The sequence below is a fragment of the Epinephelus fuscoguttatus genome, linkage group LG10 (assembly GCF_011397635.1).
Source record: "Epinephelus fuscoguttatus linkage group LG10, E.fuscoguttatus.final_Chr_v1".
In the NCBI taxonomy this organism is placed as follows: Eukaryota; Metazoa; Chordata; class Actinopteri; order Perciformes; family Serranidae; genus Epinephelus; species Epinephelus fuscoguttatus.
In genome coordinates, this window is record NC_064761.1 from 36927980 (window position 1) to 36949131 (window position 21152).

Here is a 21152-nt window from a genome sequence, read left to right on the forward strand (position 1 = left end):
TGGTGGGAGCCAAAGAGCTCCGGGGAGCTTGTTCTGCGTGCCATAACTTACTCATAGCAGCCAGGGATGGTGCTTCATCGGGCCATCCAGGCAGCTCGAGCAGGGGATCTTGCAACCCTGAGGGAACTGGCATCTTCTGGTTACCTCTTACCTGTCATCGCTGATGCTCAAGGTGCAGGCCCGGTGCACCACGCAGCAAGGTGTGGACGTCTGGAGTGCCTGCAGTTCCTGGTGAGCGAGGTTGGGCTGGCAGCTGACACTCGGGCCTTGAACAGAGCCACACCAGCACATGATGCAGCAGCTACTGGCCACATCCAGGAGCTGCAGTGGCTGATAGACCAGGGAGGCTGCAATGTTGAGGTAAGTTTATCACTGTGAACAATCTACACAGAGAGGGAGAGGGGGAAACCTACCCTGAGAGCTCAAGTGCCCTGGAGAGGTGCCACATGTCCAGCTTTCCCCGTAATTTCTACCAGCTCTTTTGTGTGAGTCTAAATTCTGGCGATGGCTTTAGATGGTCATCTAACTGATCCCAGGGTGAGGTTACATCACTGCAGTTGTAAAAGGTACAGTATGCTACCTTTTCAGATGTATTACCAGCTGATTACATCATATGGTGTCGACTTACTGGGTATCCATTAGTATTATGTAGCAAGTGTAATTATGTCCAGATGCTTGTGGGGAGCTCCCTCCAAACTTCGCTATTGGTCTGCCGACATGTTGTTTGCAGACTTCCTGCCTGAAATCAAAGAACACAATGTTTAAACTTATCATTTCTTACAGATTATTAATGTCTTAATTAATGATCCTCAGAAGAATCCCTTCTGCAGCTATGAGAAAGACATGCCCCTGTTTAATATCTCGCACCATATCCTTTGTGCACAAGTGACAAAATGTCTTTGACGTGTGCTGATAATCAAGTGTTCATTACAATCATCTTTGTTAATATTTCCAGGATAGGGATGCCGCTGGTGCCACCGCGCTTCATCTCGCAGCCCGGTTCGGTTGTGTGGAGGTCATTAAGTGGCTGCTTTCTGTTGGAAGCGCAGCGGAGGTGGAGACAAACTGTGGAGCTGTACCTGCACACTATGCTGCAGCCAATGGGGACCTCACCTGTTTAAAACTACTGGTTCAGCAGGCACCTGGGTGAGTTCACAGCTGATCCTAATAGCTCTTTAAAAGACTGTTTTTTTGTTGTTGTTGTTGTTGTTGTTGTTGTTGTTTTCAGAAATCAATATGATGAAGGTCACGTGAATATAGTAAGGTAAGGTAAACTTTAATGTCCCTGAGGGGCAATTTGGGATACAGACAGTAGTCATGAGTACAACAAAACAGACAATACATGACACACAGTATCCAGTATCACACACTGACAATTAGTGGTCACTGCTGGTTAAGATAAGCGACAGCACACAGTGACAAAGGACGATCTGTAACACTTAGTGCTACATGTAGGGAGGCATAACCTCCGCCCTAATGGAAGCGTCTATGGGCCCAACGATGAAGAAGCAGCTCTGATCATCCAGGTAATTTCATACAGCACAAACAGAGCTTTTCTGGCTTCATGAGCCACTGAGCAACTGTCCAACTGAACGGGGTCCTGCCTTCAATGCTGTATCCAGCAGTGACTGTTACAAAGATGAAGACATGACAGTTCCCCAAAAGTGAAGCCAAAACCTCTTGGTCGCCCCCTGGTGATCGGCTGCAATATAGGTCATAAATAAACCCCACCCCCTCCAAGTTAGCAGGTGGGACATGGCCCAATTCATATTACACGTCAAATACATGTTCAAGTGTTATTTGATGCTCTAAAAAGGGAATGTGACATCATGATTGACAGCTGTGTGTGTCACTGGTGTGTTTGTGTTCAATGGCACTTCTCATGATTAGGTCATTAGGTGTACGGGCAGGAACTTGATACTATGGCTCCACTTCCCAGTCGCTACTGTGCAGACTCTGACTCCAAATGACAAACATGGCAGCTGGGTGCCTGGGATAGTTTGGCTTCGATGGGCAAAATGGAGACCTGTTGTTCATCTTTATATGCAGTCTATGGTTGAGCCACAATATTTCTGTGTCACCTGTAGCAACAACAAGGACAACAACATCAACTAAAACTTTGCAGAGATTCTCAAACTTATGGAACACAAATAAAACCATCCAATTTAACGTCACTGATGATTTAACAAAACTTTGCTTTAACTCATGAAAACTACATTTGTTTATTTTGTTGCCACCAGTCTTGTGTTTGACACATCTCCAATCACTTATTCTGTTAAATCACATTTGCAGATGATGATTGTATATTCTCAAGTGACCAGACACTATTGTTACATTACTCATGTTTAAGTAAAAGGATTTGTGGCCTTTAGTGACAGGTGAACATGTGTAATGTTAATCCTCCCTCCTCCATGAATCCCTTCTCTCCTCCGTCCCCTTAACCTGAGACAGTGACACGTACTAAGGACCAGATAAAGATGTGCTGCACTTCCTGCTTCATTTCCTTGTTACAGGAGAGTTCGACTGTAATTAGCATGACGCATGGCGGGGTCAGACCATCACGTGTGATGACCGGTAACCTGTGAATAATACATGCCTGGACACTGTTAGTCACATGCCAGCCTTGCGGTTGTTGAAGTACAGGACATACGTATGTCAGTGTAAATGAAGCTGAGCTGTGTTCACAGGCTTGACAGATTACCTGAATAAAGGTCATGACCCTTGGTTTATAAATGTCAATATATCCTGTCCTGTGTTTTTGGAGTGTAAGATTCCTGACTGGATCCTTAGAGCAAATGAGATGCAAACTAACATCTTTATACTGATTTTGGTTTTGTTTTAGAATTGATTTCAACAATAATAGTAATCATATCTAGAGAATCTAGATCATCTGTCATTACTATATTCAATTATATGATGGAGTGTAATAAAACCCAAACCAGCACATTTCCAATCGATAAAGTCTACAAACCAAATATTGACTGACTGGGGGTTTTTTGGGTTTTATGGAGGACAAAAAATGACTTTAGTGTCAATAATTATTAAATAAATGTATAAATAAATAAACACATAAATAAATTTATAAAAAATACTGAAATAAGTAAAAACAGGAAATTAAAAAATGAATATATGAAACATTTTGGAATAAATAAATATATGAATATAGAAATATATAAAAAGAATAAATAAATAAATGTTACATTAAATTAGGAAATAACAGATAAATGAATAAGTACCGAAATAAGTAAATACAAGCATATATAAGTAAATACATACATTTAAAAATAAATGTATGACAAAAAACAGGAATAAATAAATATGGAAATAAATAAAAGAAAAAAAGTGTTTAATTAAATATGGAAATAATAGATAAATAAGTACAGAAATAAGTAAATACAGGAAAATATAAATAAATACAGTAATATAAAAATAAAGGAATAAATAAATATGGAAATAAGTAAAAGAAAAAATAAATAAATGTAAAATTCATTAATTCATTCATCATCTTCTAACCGCTTCATCCTCTTGAGGGTCGCGGGGGGGCTGGAGCCTATCCCAGCTGACATCGGGCAAGAGGCAGGGTTCACCCTGGACAGGTCGCCAGACTATCACAGGGCTGACACATAGAGACAGACAACCATTCACACTCACATTCACACCTACGGACAATTTAGAGTTATCAATTAACCTAGTCCCCAATCTGCATGTCTTTGGACTGTGGGAGGAAGCCGGAGTGCCCGGAGAGAACCCACGCTGACACGGGGAGAACATGCAAACTCCACACAGAAGGGCTCCCACACCCGGGATCGAACCGGCAACCCTCTTGCTGTGAGGCGACAGTGCTAACCATCACACCACCGTGCCGCCCTAAATGTTAAATTAGATATGGAAATAATAGATAAATTAGTAAGTACTGAAATATTTTGTTACAGGAATATATAAATAAATAGAACATTTTAAAAATACAAGGATAAATAAGTAAATAAATATGGAAATAAATTAAAGAATAAATAAATGTTAAATTAAACATGGAAATAATAGATAAATTAGTAAGTACTGAAATATTTTGATGCAGGAATATATAAATAAATAGAAAATTTTAAAAATACAAGGATAAATAAGTAAATGAATATGGAAATAAATTAAAGAATAAATACGTGTTAAATTAAACATGGAAATAAATGCACAAATAATTAAATAAAAGTTGATCATGAAACAGGACATAAATAAATATTTTTTAAAAACCCTTTTTTGATTTGCGCACTTATTTTATTTATTATTTGTTCATCAATTTATTTCTGTATTTATGTCAGCATTTATTTCATTAGGTATTTATTTCCATATTTATTTATTTGCATTTTTCTTTATACATATTTATTCATTGATACTTGGCCCTCCACACGGTTGCACCAGTCGTGACTGAAATACTAAAAAGTGAGTTCAAAACAGCAAGAAAATGAGAATCAGTACATTTATTAACAGCAAATTCATTATATGTCATTTATACTTGACAATATGAATTTCAGCTTTAAGTTTGTCACTTCAGTAACTGTCTCAACTGAACACAAGTCTATTATGGCTAAAATAACCATTGCATTGTATCAGGCAGACGTTTGATACTGGTCCCAATACTGACTACATGTTTTTAAGCATTTCATGTCTGACACTGGTAACTTAACCTTGTGGCCCCCTGTCCTTGATGTATGTTGGAGTGCAGGTGTGTGAACCACCAGACTGTCATCGGTGCCACCCCGCTTTACCTGGCCTGCCAGGAAGGCCACCTGCATGTTGTCGAGTACCTTGTGAACAGCTCCGGGGCTGACGTCCACCTGAGGGCCCACGATGGCATGACCTGCCTGCACGCTGCTGCTCATATGGGCCACCAGACTGTGGTGATGTGGCTGGTCAGTAGAGAAGTGTTTCCTGGATATATTTGTGTTCTACTGAATCACCACACACTTTGATCCTTTGTGCTTTTCCCCAAACAGGTGAGCCATACTGATGTCAGCCTGTCATGCCAGGACAGAGAAGGAGCGACTGCTCTGCACTTTGCCGCCAGCAGAGGGCACTATTGTATCTTGGAGAGGCTGCTTCATATGGGTTCAAAGGTCATCAAGGATTACTGGGGAGGGACCCCGCTTCATGATGCTGCAGAGAATGGAGAGCTGGAGGTTAGACAGCAGTTTGCTCTTGTTGTTTTTGTCTTGTCTAAATAAACTAAACAGAATGAATGACACAATATTTTCTTGGTATCTTGGTCTGTTACACTGTCCTGTTCCCTCTTCCAGTGCTGTAAAATCTTGTTGGCCTATCAAGCAAAGCCTTCAGACCAAGACATTGATGGATTCACTGCAACAGACCTGGCAGAGTACAATGGACACCACGAATGTGCCAGATATCTCTGTGCCATGGAGAAAAATGTAAGCTGTCTGTCTCTCACCGACAGTATTTTTCCTGATCTTACACATTTTCCTGCTCTGTGTCCTCTCTCTCTGTGTCCGCACTGCCCAGCTGTTTATTCTGGCAGGAAAATCAAAGCTAATTCCCGGTCAACAGCAAACATCTGGAGGATCTCGGAACCTCGGTGAATCATTTTCTCAATTTGCATTTCATGCTGGTCGAGCCTGTCCTTCTCCGGCGCTGTTGTCTTCCACTCAGCCTGATTGCTCTCAGTTTAAGAGGTCTCAGAAAGTGGAGGATGAGGGCTTTCATGTTTAATAAGGCATTGCAGGCGATGGTGCCGTGAGTGCTGGAGGAGACTCTTGGTTCTTATTTTGCCACTGAGGACTCTCTGAGATTAGACTGTTTTGTTTTGCACAGAAAGCACGACACTCCTTAATGTGACTGATGAATATTTTAGTGTTAACACATTGTTTGTGCTTGTGTTGCCTGCTGAAGTCAGGGGTCATTGTGGTTAAAACTGCCCTGCTTCAACTCAAATGAACCAGTTTACTGTGTGCAGCATCTTGCTTTATTTGTTTTTCTTTTGAATAGCTACATAACAGTGAGTTTTGGAGGATTACAGTTGGTACTGACACTTAAAACTGGACTTGTGGAGTTGATTTAAATAGAGAACAGATTATACTCCTAACTCAAAGAGCCTATGGGGACCACTCTGTCAGCAGACTTGTTGAACCTTAAAGCCTCACAGCTGTCCACCTGCAGCCTGTCCTTGTTTCTCCCCATCACACTTCACTTACCGCCTATGGTGCAGACAACACAGCGACGTACACAGAGTAATGAAAGCTGTCGGGCCCGATAGATGCCATTAATAAGTCAGCAGAGAAGAGCAGCACTCATACATAAAGAGGATGATGATAGGGAGCCGTTGAGGCGTGGCTGCTGAGCTCCCCTTCAGAAATAATCCTCCCAGCAACAATGGAGAGCTAATTAGCGCAGGGGCCGCTGCGACGTCGAACGCAGCCGGAGCCGCCGCCAGCTAAGGGCCTATCAGTTACCCCTCTCCAGCGGCTCAGGTGGAGGGCCCAGTGGCTGAGCCCGTTATGAGATCCACAAGCTTAAGTTTCAGCGTTTTCACCATTCTGATGCCTGGAACAGGCAACTCTATCCCTCTGTGGACTGGGAGAGCAGGATGTCACTGGCCTCAAACACACGTTTGATTGTGTGTCATGTTTTTTTTTTCCAGGGACTTGGAAGTGCTATGATTGTCACCTCTGGATACTGTGTAATGTTGGTAGCAGACAGAATGATGTATCAGGTGTCTTGGACAGACAGACTGATGTGAACAAAGGGATGATCTGATAGAGAACCTGAAATAGTAGTTAATTGATTTAAATCATCATGATTTTTGCAGAGCAGACTGTGTAATGCTTTGAAACCTCCCGTGCCAGAGATGAGCTGCACAAGCTTTAATTACATTTCTGGTGGTGTGTTAGTTTTGTAAAGTGCTGCTTGGATCACGGGTTTCATCGGTTCTAAAGTGTCAGTCAGATAATCTCATTTCCGAGCAGCGACCTAAATGGATTGGGACGTTGACCGGGGAGAGCTGTGTGTTTGGCCTCTCTGCATGTTTGGATCTCTCACAACGAGGTCAGACTCGTTCAGCGCTGTCAACCGCTCTTCCTCATCTCGCATCTCAGGAACAGCTGCAATCAAATAAACAGTGTGTGGCGTGAGGTTTACTTCACACACATTTGTGGCTTTTGCTCTCCATTCACAGCGATCGGGCCGCAGAGATACGGCTGTTTCAGAATGGTATTTTTAGAATAGTTGGGAAAAGGAAACACTTTGTGGTCTAATTCATCACTGTGATTTCATCAGGATCTACTCGTCTTCTGCATTTAGAAACAAAACACATTCTTTAATGGCTTTTGTTTTATCTCTTGGTAAAATATCTAATCAACACTTCATCTGATAAACTCATTGTATCCCTGATTTTGTAAGTCCTCCATCCTCTTTCACATCAGGTCTCTTGACCTGTCTGAATCTCACAGAGCTTGGCTGCATCACAGTTGCATGTGTATCACAGATGGTTGAGATATTTACAGAACTGTAAAATCTACATCCTATCCCCAAACGCCCTGTAACACTCTCTGCAGATTCAGCTTTAAAGTATGTAATGCCAAGGTGTTAAAATCCAACAATAGCTGTGGACAGGTTGTCTGCAGGTTCTTAAACGTCTTAAATTGCCTTAAGTTTTAGAAATGTTAGACCTTAAAAGTCATTAAATAGTCTTAAATTTGAATTTGTGAGGTCACAATCTAATTTTATTTATCCAGTTATTTTATTTTTTCATGCTTTTGCCTTTAATTGACAGGAGAGAGTGAAATGGGGGAGTGAGAGAGAGTGGGGGGATGACATGCAGCAAATGGTCGCGAGCTGGAGTCGAACCCACAAGCACTGCACCGAGGCAACACCTCTGTATATGGGGCGTCAGCACTAGCCACTACTCTACCGACACTCCTTATCCAATTATTCATTGTATTTTTAGTCTAACAAGTAAAGCTCTTCTGTGTGAAAGTCCACATTTCTGATGTCACAAATATTTAAACCTATTACTGAACCTCAAACTGTCTGTTACTGTTACTTCATACTTGCCCTCAGCTGTTGGCAAAATGTAGATTAATCTAACTCTGATAATCATACTAGTACATAAAACCTACCTCTGCACGGAACTACATGTACACTACTTACCTTTGTACTTATCTGCAATACTTTAATAAGATAAACATGACTTGTCCAAAAATTAGTCTTAAATTTGGTTTACAAAATATCTCGAAAAGGTCTTAAAGACCATTAAATTTAAGTGTCTGGTTTAAGCTGAAATGCCCAAAAATTCCCAGGTCATAGCTCCTTCCAGGATTTCCAAGTATTGGTGTCATTGTTGCTGCTGTTGTCACAAAGACAACCGGATTTCTTTCTGTTTTCCTCAGATCCTGGCAACTACCAGCAACATGGGACACATTTTGTTTTCCACAGTTACTTCGGTGGCTTCAACGTCTGCCAGTTCCATTACTGGGAGTAGGAGCTGTAAACAACTTACACCGATACTCCTTGGTGACTGGGTACAGCAACTGTACCGATAACGCTTTATCATGATACAATATTATATGTCTGTCACGACGATACAGTTTTGTTTTGATTAAAATTTAATTTGTCTGCAATTGATATGAAACAATATCAGTATATACCTTTACTGTCTTTTTCTGGGCTGCTTACCATTGTTTGACATGAATGGGCCATGGGAATTTCAATGGTTAAACAAACATAACAAAACAATGGCACTCACTAATCAATCTTCTTTTGTATTTTAATTGTGGACAGAAGATGGATTAGTGAGTGCCGTTGTTTTTGATTATTTTCATCGTCGACTAATCTGTCGATTATTTCTTCGATTAGTCGACTAATCATTTTATCGAAAAATTTGTTAAAATGTTGAAAAATGTCGGTCTGTCTCTCCCAAACCCCAAAATTACATCATCTAATGTCTTGTTTCATACTCACGCCAAAGGGTTTTAGTTCACCGTCATGGGAGAGTGTGTAAAGCTGCCAATATTTGAACGTAAGAAGCTGCAATAGGAGTATTTTGGGGTACTTTTATAGTTCCTTTCTATGAAAAATGACTCAAACTGAGTAGTCGACTTCTACAATAGTCACCGATTATTTTAATAGTGGATTAGTCATCGATTAGTCGACTAATCGTTGCAGCCCTAGTTGACACACTCTTTTGCCCCATCAATCGAGTCTTCGTCCTACATGTTGGCAGACAGAGTTGAACGGTGAAAGCAAGGCTCATAGGGAGCCAAACTAAACATCAGTTGTGTTATTTTTCTACAGTCAGTATATTATGCAATCAACATTTATTTAATAATGACAAGTTAAAGCAAAAAAAAAAGGTCTATTTCCACTCAAATATATTTGAGTTGTAAAATGTTGGTTGGACGAAACAACCAATATTAATTTGTCAACTTGGGCTTTGGGAATTGTGATGGCCGATCATTTTTGAGGCCACCCTCAAAAAAAGCTTGACGGGGCACCTGTTGGCTCAGTGGGTAAAGTGGGCACACGCAGTGGCTGCATGCCGGATTCCAGCCTGTGGCCCTTTGCTGCATATCATCCCCTTTCCCTCCCTCCTTCATGCTCAAAGTGTCCCATCTAATGAGGGCAAAAGGGCCAAAAAATAATCTTAAAAAACTTAGCTCCTTCTGCCTCAGGTGTGGATATAAGCTGCTTTTTTGTCATTGTCTTGTACGATATTTAACCAGATATCTTTGGAAATTTTGGTCTGGCAAAACAACCGATTTTAATAAGTCAGGCTGGGCTTTGGGAAATTGTGATTGGCATTTTTTAATTTTTTTTTTTTGACATTTTAGAGACTATTAATCAAGAGAATCATTGATTAATCGATTGTGGCAATAATTGGTAGTTGCAGCCAGCAAGAATACTGAAATACATGTTTTTATCAGGAAATTGGTGAATTAGTGTTTGGAAAATGTAGGCGCCATTTTCCTTGGCACGTTGTTATTTGTTGTCGGCGTTTCCACATCAAGTCAAACCCATCTATCTAAGCTTATGGTATCACATTGTGTTTCCACTGTCACAGTTTACTGATCACCTCAGGTTGATTTTACAGCCACCCCCACAAAAAAACCCTGATGAATTAGTTCCTCCGTTCAATTGTTCCAAGTGGAAAAAGCACCTGAACGCGCATGGATAAAATGTCTTTTTTCCAGCTGCTTTGACAAGTCTTCCGCTGATACCTCCCTTCGTGCCACAACATGGCCATTGGTTTGTCCATGCATTAGTGACATTACCGGCCACCCTATCCTTTCCCTTAATTATTAACAGCATTCTCCGATCAGAGTTTTTGTTTATTACCTGGTGGCCCTTGGCCACTGGCAGAGATGCTGATGATGGTGTCAAACGAGTGGTTGGTGATCTTACGATAGTGTCACATCCTCAACACGGAGCGACCGCTGCAGATACCTGGCTGCATGACTCTGTGCTTCCGGAGTCTCACTGTGAAGTGAAGACGTTCCTGTGTGCACTGGGAGGATTGTTGAAGGTCAGTGGGGCTGGTTTATAGATCATTTTCTCTTTTAGTTGTACTCTCTGTACTGCTTTGGCCTGTTTTTGCTCCTCCCTGTGCTTTGTGACATTATTTTTCATTGAGTATTTGTTCATAAGTAGGTGACTGGACAGGCTGAGTAATTAGTTTTGTAAAACGAAAGGAAAGTTTTGCAATTTCTGTTAAAGAGGCCCTCGCTGACAGATGTGTTGGCAGCGTTTGACCTACTTTCTGATCAGTTGTGGCCTCTTACGGTTAGGTATGACTAATACTCCAGGCTTGTGACATTACAATATGTTGTCATTGTTGATTTTGTGCAAATTGAACATGATTTTTCTTCCTTGTTTTGAACCATGTGCTGTGTCTAGATGTAGTTTTCTGATCCAGTAGTTGTTAAAATGTTTCCGTATGATGTAGACAAATATTGCCATTAGTCTTGTTTATCACAGTGGATGCATAAAAGCTGTAAATGTTGGCAAAAACATCATGTCTGTCACTTGTTAGCCTCTCAAACATTTACCTCCTTGCGGGAAACCTGAGAGTATTTTAACATGTGAGCAGACATGTATTTACACTATAGTGTTCTGTGTATAATGTACACCCGCTGTATACATTCCACGTTGCAATTTATCACCAAGAACGTGAATATTTCATGTGGAAGCAGGTTGTTTTCATGATCGACTCCAGAATTACAAGACATGTTTTTAAATACACATGCTTAAACTCTCTCATGGCTCGACCCGCAGGGACCACAGATTACTGCTGCTGCGTGTCCGACAGTGAGACAGCACCGAGTAGCTGTTTCTTAACTCTTGGCTCCTAATCTGTAGTGATCAGGCTCTTTGTGCTCTTTGATAGAGGGAGAGTGGATCCAGGCCAAAACAGGGCTAGGCTATCTATATATCTGCGTGGCAATTGTGATGGGGTGCTGATGAAAACCAAATGCTCTCTGGCCACTGGGTCTAATTAAACACACACACGGACCGGTTCATCATAGCTTTTAGGACATTGAACTGTTACGAGAAGGGTCACAAAAGAATCAGGCTCTCCCCTTCCCATTTTCCCAGCCCCCCCCCCTGTTTATCTATTTATGGATTGCACAACTTCGGGGAAGTTGATTCCTCCGCCTGAGCAGTGTCACAGCATATTTCGTGCTGTTGGACATCAAAGTACCGTGTGAGAGGAAATGGCAAGGACCACCTCACGGACAAAAAGCACAACAGCATGCAGCAGCATATTAGGGCTGCCTTTGATGTTTTGGTTACTAATAATGTCCTTGGAGAGCTGAATTTGATATGCATTCTGCATGGAGTGCATTAAGACAATGCAGGTTCATTAAAGGGGATCTAAATGTTTCCATACATCCTACATCCTCCCTAGAGTGGTGTGAAATGCTGCCAATTATTCAAGGTTGCTTACTATCCCATGCGCTTGTTTTTTCTTTCTCTTTGTCTTTTAAAGTGCATGTCCTCAGGCTTTAAAATGTTTTGATGTGTTCCTATCAATCTAGACATTAAGTGCTTTTAATTAGCTTGTTTCTTACAATAATTATTTTTTTAGACCTGTAGAAAACAATCCAAACAAATCTCACACCATATTTTGCAAAAAGTATCACAACTCCAGAGGTTTGAAAAATTCACACGTATCAACTCGGAGGAACTGATACCGTAAAAACAATCAGTCCACCCATCACTAGTACAAAACCAAATTATTGCCCTTACATTTCCTCCATTGAGATATATTGTGTCTTTGACAACGCATGAAAGGGATCTAGCCTTCCTCAGGTATTTTACTCCTGAAAAAAACAAAAATGTCACTTTTTGTCACTCGACTCTTTTTACATTTATGTCGAACTGTCACAGAAGAACTACAGTTCTATTCCAGAAGTAAGATTACATATGGTGTTCAGAAAAAAACAGTCAAAATGTAAAAAATCTATAAATCTGTTTCTGTTGTGTGTCAGTGTGATTGTATGAAAACATGCAGAGATACAAAACCTTTGACTCCATAGTCAGTATGACGTAGGGCATTAACGACTTTGATTTTTTTCAGGTCGACTTATCTGTCAATAAAGTCGAAGTTGAGTCTACAAGTCATTTGATGACGTCATCACATTGACACGGCGGAGGAAAGTAAAGTATCTCCACACGTGATGTGTGTCTGTCAAGGCCCAAACATACTCGGGCGGAATGTACGCGGAACGGACTCTGCGGAGGTCTGCGCGGACTAAAAGTGGACGTCCGCAAACACTGTGCGTGCAAAGCTCAGATTTTACGACCGCGCGGACTCCGCTCTGCACACCAGTGACTGCTCCACATGTATTTTTCACATTGCGGGGATTTTTCATGGACATTTTTACAGGAAAGTACAACACGGAAGTGCGCTCGACTATGAAAGCCCAAATGACTGGAGTCTGCTCAGCTTATAGTGCACCCGAGTATGTTCACTTTAGTCAAGGATAAAGTATCAGTGTGGCAGCAATTGCATTCCGTACACAAGCACACACAGAGAGAGAGAGGGAAAAAACACACGACTTGTCGACTCCTCCCGGGGGGTGTCGACTTGTGCCACTGACGTCGACACGTCGACAAATCGACTTTTCTGTTAATGCCCTAGTATGACGTCACATGTAAAGAGACAAACAACATTTTTGTTACGTAGCATTTACTGAAAAATAGATGCAGAAAGAGTCGGAGGAGCATTTGTGACATTGAGATGTTTAAATCATAGTTGGGAAAATCTGTGAGGGTATAATCTAACTGTCATATTGGACAATGTGAGGTTTGATCAATATCAACAGTTTCTCCTTCACAAAAGTGACATTGTTTAACTGTGGTGCTGGAAAATTCACAACAGAAAAGTCATGTCACATTCAGACATCACAGTAGTCATGCCATGGTTGGATTTGTCACAACATCTTTATCTGAGGTGTCTGAATGTAACAATACAGATGGTGTGATTTGATCCGATGTCAGTGACAGGACAGATATGGATCAGTAAACTGTGAAAACCCATTTCTGCCAATGTGAGGAAAACAAAACATCCTGTGAGTCATCATAATGAAAAGTCTTTAATGAAATAATGGCTCAGTATGTGATAATAATGAGTTAGTATCTCAAAATAACAAGTTATTATTTTGCAAAAGTTTCTCATTTGTGCAATAAGTCATTATTTTGAGATACTAAAGCCCTATTTGCACGGGACTAGTATCACCTGGGGACCTCTGGTAATTTGCAATAATTGAAGAGGTCGTCTGTTATCTTAATACCGTGCGAATCTGCCATGTCCATAAAAATTCCACAGCATCAAACATGAAGATGCTTCCGCTTTTACGTCTGGAACCTCCTGTCTACAACTGGCTTGAGACACATCCTCCGTGAGGACTTGGCTCAGAGTCCAGAGTTACTCTCTTATCCTGAAGCCTCCTTAAGGAATCTGATCCTGTTTGATTTGGTGGTGGGAACTGCTTTTGACCACATGCCTTTGCTGACGTTGACGCCAGCAGGATTTGAACCCTGGACCTTCCGCATGGAAGACGAGTACTAACCACTACACTAGGGAGGCCCTATAGTGCCAAACACAAAGGGTTGATATTAGTCTTGTGCAAACCAGCATCTCTGTGATTTGGGGTTGTATTTAGGTTCTCTCTCTTCTGTCTCTTTCCCAGTCGAGAATTACGAAGGCTGCGTTGGCAATTTAAATGTTTTGACAGCATTTTGGGTACAGCGGGGTCATCTCGCTACACAGCATGGAAACCCATTTGCAGAAAGGACAAGCTCAAATCTATCAGAGGAGCAAAATCTCGAAAGATGATGAGATGAATGACGTGACAATATGTGGCAGAATCTGTTCTGTTCGTTTAACCTATATTGAATTTTTAAAAAAAAGTGCAAATGTGCGTCAAATAGAAGGGATTTGCTTATCCTGTGCAAATGCGCCATATGAAACATAAAGGTTAGGGGACTGATTCCAAAAGCATGTGAGATCCCCAGGTAATACAGGTCCTGTGCGAATAGAGTTTTGATCATTAGTTTAGTTCATCTGCCCTTCTCAAAGTGTGAAATGACCTACTGCTGTCTTAAGATAGAGGTAAATGTGCCATTTTAATACTATTAGACCTCAATGTGGCCTTTGACACTGTTGATTATTGTATATTATTAAACTGTCTTCAAGAACTGGTTGGCATCTAGGGAACTGCCCTGAAGTGGTTTGTCTCCTATTTATTGGACAGGTCTTTTTCTGTTAAGATTGGTGGCCTCTCCTCCTCATCTGCCCATATCACTCGTGGTGTACCTCAAGGTTCCATTTTAGGGCCCATTTTATTTGCACTGTACTTGCTTCCGTTAGGCTGCATTTTCTACCAGCAGAAAATCTCTTATTACTGTTATGCTGACGACACACAAGTTTATCTTCCGTCAAACCCAGGGGATTCTTGCGCCATCACATCCACCCATCCATCCAAGTTCTATATTTGATATCATTTGGTCTTCAGAAGTCTTCAACAGTATTAAGTGTGACTCTGTGACATTTGCAGAAAGCCTGTGCAGATAAGCCCATCGAGGTAATCACACCAGTGGAAGAAGAAGTGAAGGTGAAGCCTGCTTTGTTGTCACAGTGCAGCAGGGAGGATTACTACGGCAGCCTGAGCGACACATGCGGGGACAGTTACAGCACTAACACACCCATGGATAGTTTAAAGGTAAACGTTGAATTTAGTTTCTCACCATGTTTTCCATTCTTCACCTTTTCCTTGTATATAACCCAAAGCAACCGGGCCATGTCTCTTTTTTCCCCAACTAGCAACCTGAGAGTGAGGAGTCCCCGCAGGCAAGGTACCCTCAGCCCCCGTCTGCACCTCCTTTACCTTCTGCTTCATCCACACCCACACAGCCAGAGAGAAGTGCCGTCAACAGGATAGAGGAGGTTCACATCGCAACATCTGGTGAGAAAAACATTTCTGTTAATCATATTTTATCCCAGTTTAATCATTCTTTTTACCAAAAATGTTTATTATTACTACTTTTTGGTTACTGGAAGTCACCACTCATTGGAGAAAAATGTCTGTGTTCATCGGTGTGAATAATACAAAGACTTTTTTTGGATTCCAGTTCTTAAAGGTTTCAATCAATCCAAGGCCACTGGGAGTGAAAAAACTGCCTCTGCTGATAAAGTGATGTTGCCTGATGCAAACCTCCTGGCTGAAAGAAAACTCCTTGGTGACATGAAGTCCATTAAATCCTTAAAACAATCAGGAATATCAGGAGTCTTCACCGGACAAGCAGTAAGTGCAGTAAGCTTTCTCGCTGTGCACATCCTTCCTTTGTAAGAGCTTCTGTCTTTTGCTAAAACGCAGTGTCTGTTCAGAACAAGATGGTGGTCCTGCCCACTGAGGAGGCCAACCTGTCGGACATCGACTACCTGGTGCCCACTCACGATGAGAGAGGCCGTCCCATCGCTGAGTGGAAGAGGCAAGTCATGGTGAGACAGCTGCAGGCCAGGCTACTGGATGAGGAGGATCAGAGGAGGAAGGTAACTTCTCTCTGAAGATTGAGCATTATTAATTCACTTACATTTATAGCCTCATCTGAATCTTACAGATTTGGTCCAACAGATACAGGTTTTTTTAATCAAGAAAGCCAAAGTTACAAAGTTAACCTCTTTTCTTTTTGTATGTGTTAACCTTTTTTCTTTTAAATGTGGGTTAAACAAACAGGACTGATTCTGCCACACACTGTTACATGTTATCTGTCTTATCATCTTTTCAGATTTTACTCTTGTGATTGACTTGAGTTACTTTTTTTTCTGCAAATTGATCTCCATGCTGTGTAATGTGATGAGTCTACTGCACTCAAAACGCTGTCAAAACTTTCAGTTATGATTGCCAATGCAGCCTCTGTAATTCCCAACTGGGGCAGATGCAGAAAAAAGGTGCAGAGAATCAAAAAAAAAAAGGTAACACAACAAAAAATGGTAGGTGAGATGCAGTGGAATTTTTACTTGACAAATTGCAGACATGGCAGATTTGCACGGGATCAAGATCTCCGACAACTTCTGCAATTATTACAAATCACAAGAGGTCCCTAGGTGATACTAGTCCCATGCAGATAGGCCTTTCAGAGATATAGGGCGTGTCTCTGCATCAGCACGACCCATTTTCCCCCTTATTTTATGTGGATAGTTTTAGTGTATTTTGACAACGTTTTCAGGTTTCCAAAGCCAAAACAATTAGTCATTAATCACTGAGTCGATCGATGGCAACTATCAGCAGTCGCAACCATTTTGAAAATTGATTAATCATTTGCAGCCCTAGAAAAGTCAGGTACATGTTATATAGCCTTCTCTAAGCAAATGATCATTAAGCCTCACCAGACCACACAGAGCAAAGCGAAAACTGTGGTCTAATTTTGTGATGCTCTTCTAAATCTGCATCACTGAAAATTCTAAAAAAAAAACATTTGGAAATCCCATCATCATTTACTTTTAATTGCATGTAACAAATCACTGAACACATAACACATTGCTCGTCAAGTCATATATCTGAGGTTTGGATGGCAGTTTTACTGTATCATTACTCTTTCCCTCTCACGCCTAAGTAATTTGAAATGTAAAAAAAAAAGAAGCTGACATCCTGTGTGTTTATCTGCCTGCTGTTGCCTCTTCTCTTACAGGAAAATGGGAACAGATATGCCAAAGTCAGCTGGAGGTACTCCCAAGCCCACAATGCAATCCTGGGGCCCTCTGGTGAGCTGCTGACTGAGGATGACCTCATCTATGTGGAGCAGCAGATTGCCAACGTCTCCATGCAGAGGAACTGTGAGGGCTACGAGCTGGAGCTCGCTCGTCTGGCTGAGGAGCTCCGGCACATCCTGCCAGCCCCCATAGTGAACATCACCGCCAACACACAGTTCAGAAACTTCTCAAGTCAGGTTCCTCTACCTGTGTGGTGCGGTCGCATCTCAGGCATCGTGAAGAGCATGTCTCTGCTCATGACCAACCTGACGGACCAGCCCTACTGCAAGATGCCCAACACCGATCTGATCACTGTGTTCTCTCAGACGCCACACAGACAGAACTCCACCAGGGGACGCAGGGAGAGGATAGAGGATGAAATCCATCAGTTCGGAGTGTCTGTGAGGACTCTGAAGTCTAATTTTGAGACACAGAACTTACCTTTGTCAGATGAGCCGGAGGAGGCTGTCGTGTTGAGTTCTTCCCCACAACTCGAGGCCACAGAGTCAGACAAACAGCCTAAAGTCTTGAGTCCGGCCCCAGAAACAGACCAGAACAGTGACTCTGGCATCGACTATGATGAAAACGTTACAGATGTCCTAGAGACCACCAGCCTCAGGAAGGAGCGTATAGTCGTGTTGTTCTTAGGCCACTGGAAGAAGTCTGCCTACACTGTGACACTGAAGAGCAAAGATGCAGCGGAGAGGAAGATGAGCAGTGGAAGCTCGGGGATGGGCGATGACAAATCTGTGGCAGATCGCAGGAACAGTTTGGAGATCGCCCAGTCGAAGATGATGAACAGCTCTCTGGGTCATTTCTTCAAGCAGAGGAGTGCTGTCAACAAGATGCTGGGAAACTGGAGGAGCATGATCTCCAGCGTCCCGTCCAGACAGATTCGCAGGTATCTATCATTACTATCATCCATGTTAGAGCACAAAACTCCACCTGCATGACTCATTATGCAAGTTTGATTTGTCAAAAAAAATCAAGTCCGTACCACAGCAGCCCTGGTTCGAGTCATGCCCTTTGTTGCATGTCTGCAGGTCAGAAAATCAGATTATCACTGAGGTGATTGGGAAGAGAAAAATGCTAAGCTTCTAGTCTTTAGTCTCAGCCTTGTGTTAATATACAGTATAATGAGTCACCCTTTGCTGTTATCCACAGGCTCCACAGGCAGAAAGCCCTCTACTCCCCGGAGCAGTTCCTACCTCGTCTGGAGGGTGTGTCGGTGGAGTACGACAACCTGACCCTGGATCTCTTCATGCTGGGCTACTTCCACATCCTGGAGTTGGAGCTGCCTGTGGACGAACGCAAAATGAGACACCTGCTCTGCTTCGAGGTGTTCGACCACGTGGGGAGCTTCCCCTGGGAGCTGGTCAGGGACTTCCACAAGGCCGTCATACAAGACATCGAGACTGGAAACCGTGAGTGGAAGGATGGCTTTGAGGACATTAAAGTGAAGTTCTTTGGAAACACTGTGAGTCAGTCTGAAAGCACTGTAGAGGTGGTGAAACATACCCTCCCAGAGATTAGACAGGTCCCTAAGGTAATTGTGCAGACACCTACGCCGGATGAGGGGATGCTACACGGTGGAACTGACATCTCCAGTTTTAGCAACGAAGAAATCTGTAAATACATCGACCGTAGTTTTGCTTTTTGGAAAGAGAAGGAGGCAGAGATTTTTGATTTTGAGTAGTGTCATCTTTTTGATATTTTTGTATTGTTTGATGTTAGATTACATTCGGGCTGGGTATCAAACCTAAATACTGTTTGAGTTGTGAATTGAATTGTTGTGGTGAAAGCTAGTGCAGAATGCTTAGCCAGATTCATAGCCATGTTTACATATTTGATTTGAATGATTGTTTTGTAAATTTTATACTGTATTTTATTGTGTTAAACATTAAACTCACTAAAATTTGAAAAGGATTTTTATGTTTCTACATAGCAATATTTTGTAGATATTTTTGGTACAGCTATTAGAACTTAAGTATCGAACTGGCGATAGAATTTGAACCATACCCAGCCCTATAACAAAAGCCAGAGTGTCTAAAGTGTTAGTGTGTGTTTCTGAGAGTAAAAACTGATAAGATTCACTGACATTACATCTTCTTTTCGATTCTCACGTTTTCAAGGCAATTTTAATCAAACCGCACATCTCTTAAAGGAACATTTCACCGCAAAATCAAAATCCTATTACCTGTAGTGCTCTTTATCAGTCTAGATTGTTTTGGTGTGTGTAGCTGAGTATTGGAGATATCGGCTGGAGAGATGTCTGCCTTCTCTCTATTACAATGGAACTAAATGACACTCGGCTTGTGGTGCCAAAAGAACACATTTGAAAAACTCAACAGCAATGTCTCTTTCCAGAAACCATGACCCGGTTTCTCAAGATAATCCACAGACCTTGTTGTGAGCAGTTTCTTGTACGAACTATTTCCTTGGGAGCAGGAACATATTTTGACTAAGGGTTGCTACATTGTGTAAATGTGCAACCTGCACACTTACAGGAGCTACAGGAAAACTGCTCAGATGTACTTACATCAGCCAGGAGTCCAATGGATGTGTGCTCCCTCCCTCAGACACAAATTCTCCCTGGACTGCATGTGTACATCCAGTTGTCTGCTCACCGAAGTCACTTACAACTCCTGGGGAAATCATAACGTTACAATTGCTCGTTGTCTGCTCCATCATAATCTGTCATAAAACACAGTCCCGATGGATTTGCCCCCCTAAAAAGCAGCTCCAAAACTCCTCCTGTCCTGGCAACTTCCTGGTCTTTCTCAGCCTGTTTACACTATTGATTAGCTCCCACTATCGCACCTTCCAGCACCCATGCTTTCTATGAAACTACACTCGCCAACCATATCACTGCACAAAAGGAAGCATGCATCTACTCGTGGACGAGAGGCTCATACTGTAGGTAAACATTTATGGTGTCCTCCTCAGCTCAGCTGTAACATTAGCTAGCTCGGTGGTGCTAGGTGGGCTAGCAGTAGATGTACACTTCCTTCTGTGCAGTGATACAATTGGTGGGTGTAGTTTGATAGAAAGAAAAAAGTTCCTACGTGAAACTCCTCAAAAACAAAGTTTGTGGATTATTTTGAGTGATTTCTAGAAAGAGACATCACTGCTGATTTTGAGTTCAAATGTATGATTTGTGTCGCTTTGAGCACCACAAGCTGAGTGACACCTACTGCAGTGGCTCCCAACTGGTCCGGCCATGGGGTCCAGGTTTCTCCTTAGTCGTTAGTTCAAGGTCCACACAGTGTTACACATTCAATGTCATACTTGCGTTTGGCCATGTGTTCAGACTAGTCTGCTGTCTCTGTCAAGCAGCTGTCTGCTAGTCACTCACTCTACAGCAGGAAACGGCACTTCAAAATAAAAGCTTTGTGCCAGAAACTTACTGTACTTACAAATGAAGTGTGTTTTTTACAAACTTGACACGTTTGCAAGTCACTTGTGGTCCATTCAGAATGGACCTGCGACCCACTTTTGGACCACGACCCATAAGTTGGGAACCAGCGATCTAATTCCATTATAATTGAGAGAAGGCAGTCATCTCTAGAGTAGATATCTCCAACACTCGGCAACTCACACCAAAACAATCTAGACTGATAAATAGCACCACAGGTAAAAGGAAAAATATGTATTTTTAGTTTGGGGGTGAACTGGACCTTTAACATCTACGTAGACACCCAGCACTTTGCCCTGCATAGTGACAGCTAGTATTGATCAATTGTTGTGACGTACAAAAAAAGTTGGTGTTACGTCAGTTACCTCATCTGCTCACTCTCAGGCCTGTTGGGAATAATATGTGCTTGTAACAGCAGCTGTGGGCTCCATACTTGTTGTTTGGAATCTGACTTCAGCCCAGCGTCACTCTCAGTCCTAT

The 21152-nt window shown here is 42.0% G+C and overlaps 1 protein-coding gene across 1 annotated transcript; it reads left to right on the forward strand.

Annotated features, from left to right (window-relative positions):
- Window positions 1-50: 50 nt before the first annotated feature.
- On the forward strand, window positions 51-20501 carry LOC125895291 (espin-like protein). The gene is made up of 11 exons (XM_049587012.1): window positions 51-360; window positions 956-1146; window positions 4718-4904; window positions 4989-5171; window positions 5289-5420; window positions 15063-15227; window positions 15329-15470; window positions 15637-15809; window positions 15893-16057; window positions 17197-18158; window positions 18422-20501. The coding sequence occupies exons 1-11, from the start codon at window positions 67-69 to the stop codon at window positions 18951-18953; spliced, it is 3126 nt and encodes a 1041-aa protein (XP_049442969.1). The 5' UTR covers window positions 51-66; the 3' UTR covers window positions 18954-20501.
- The last annotated feature ends 651 nt before the right edge of the window (window positions 20502-21152 follow it).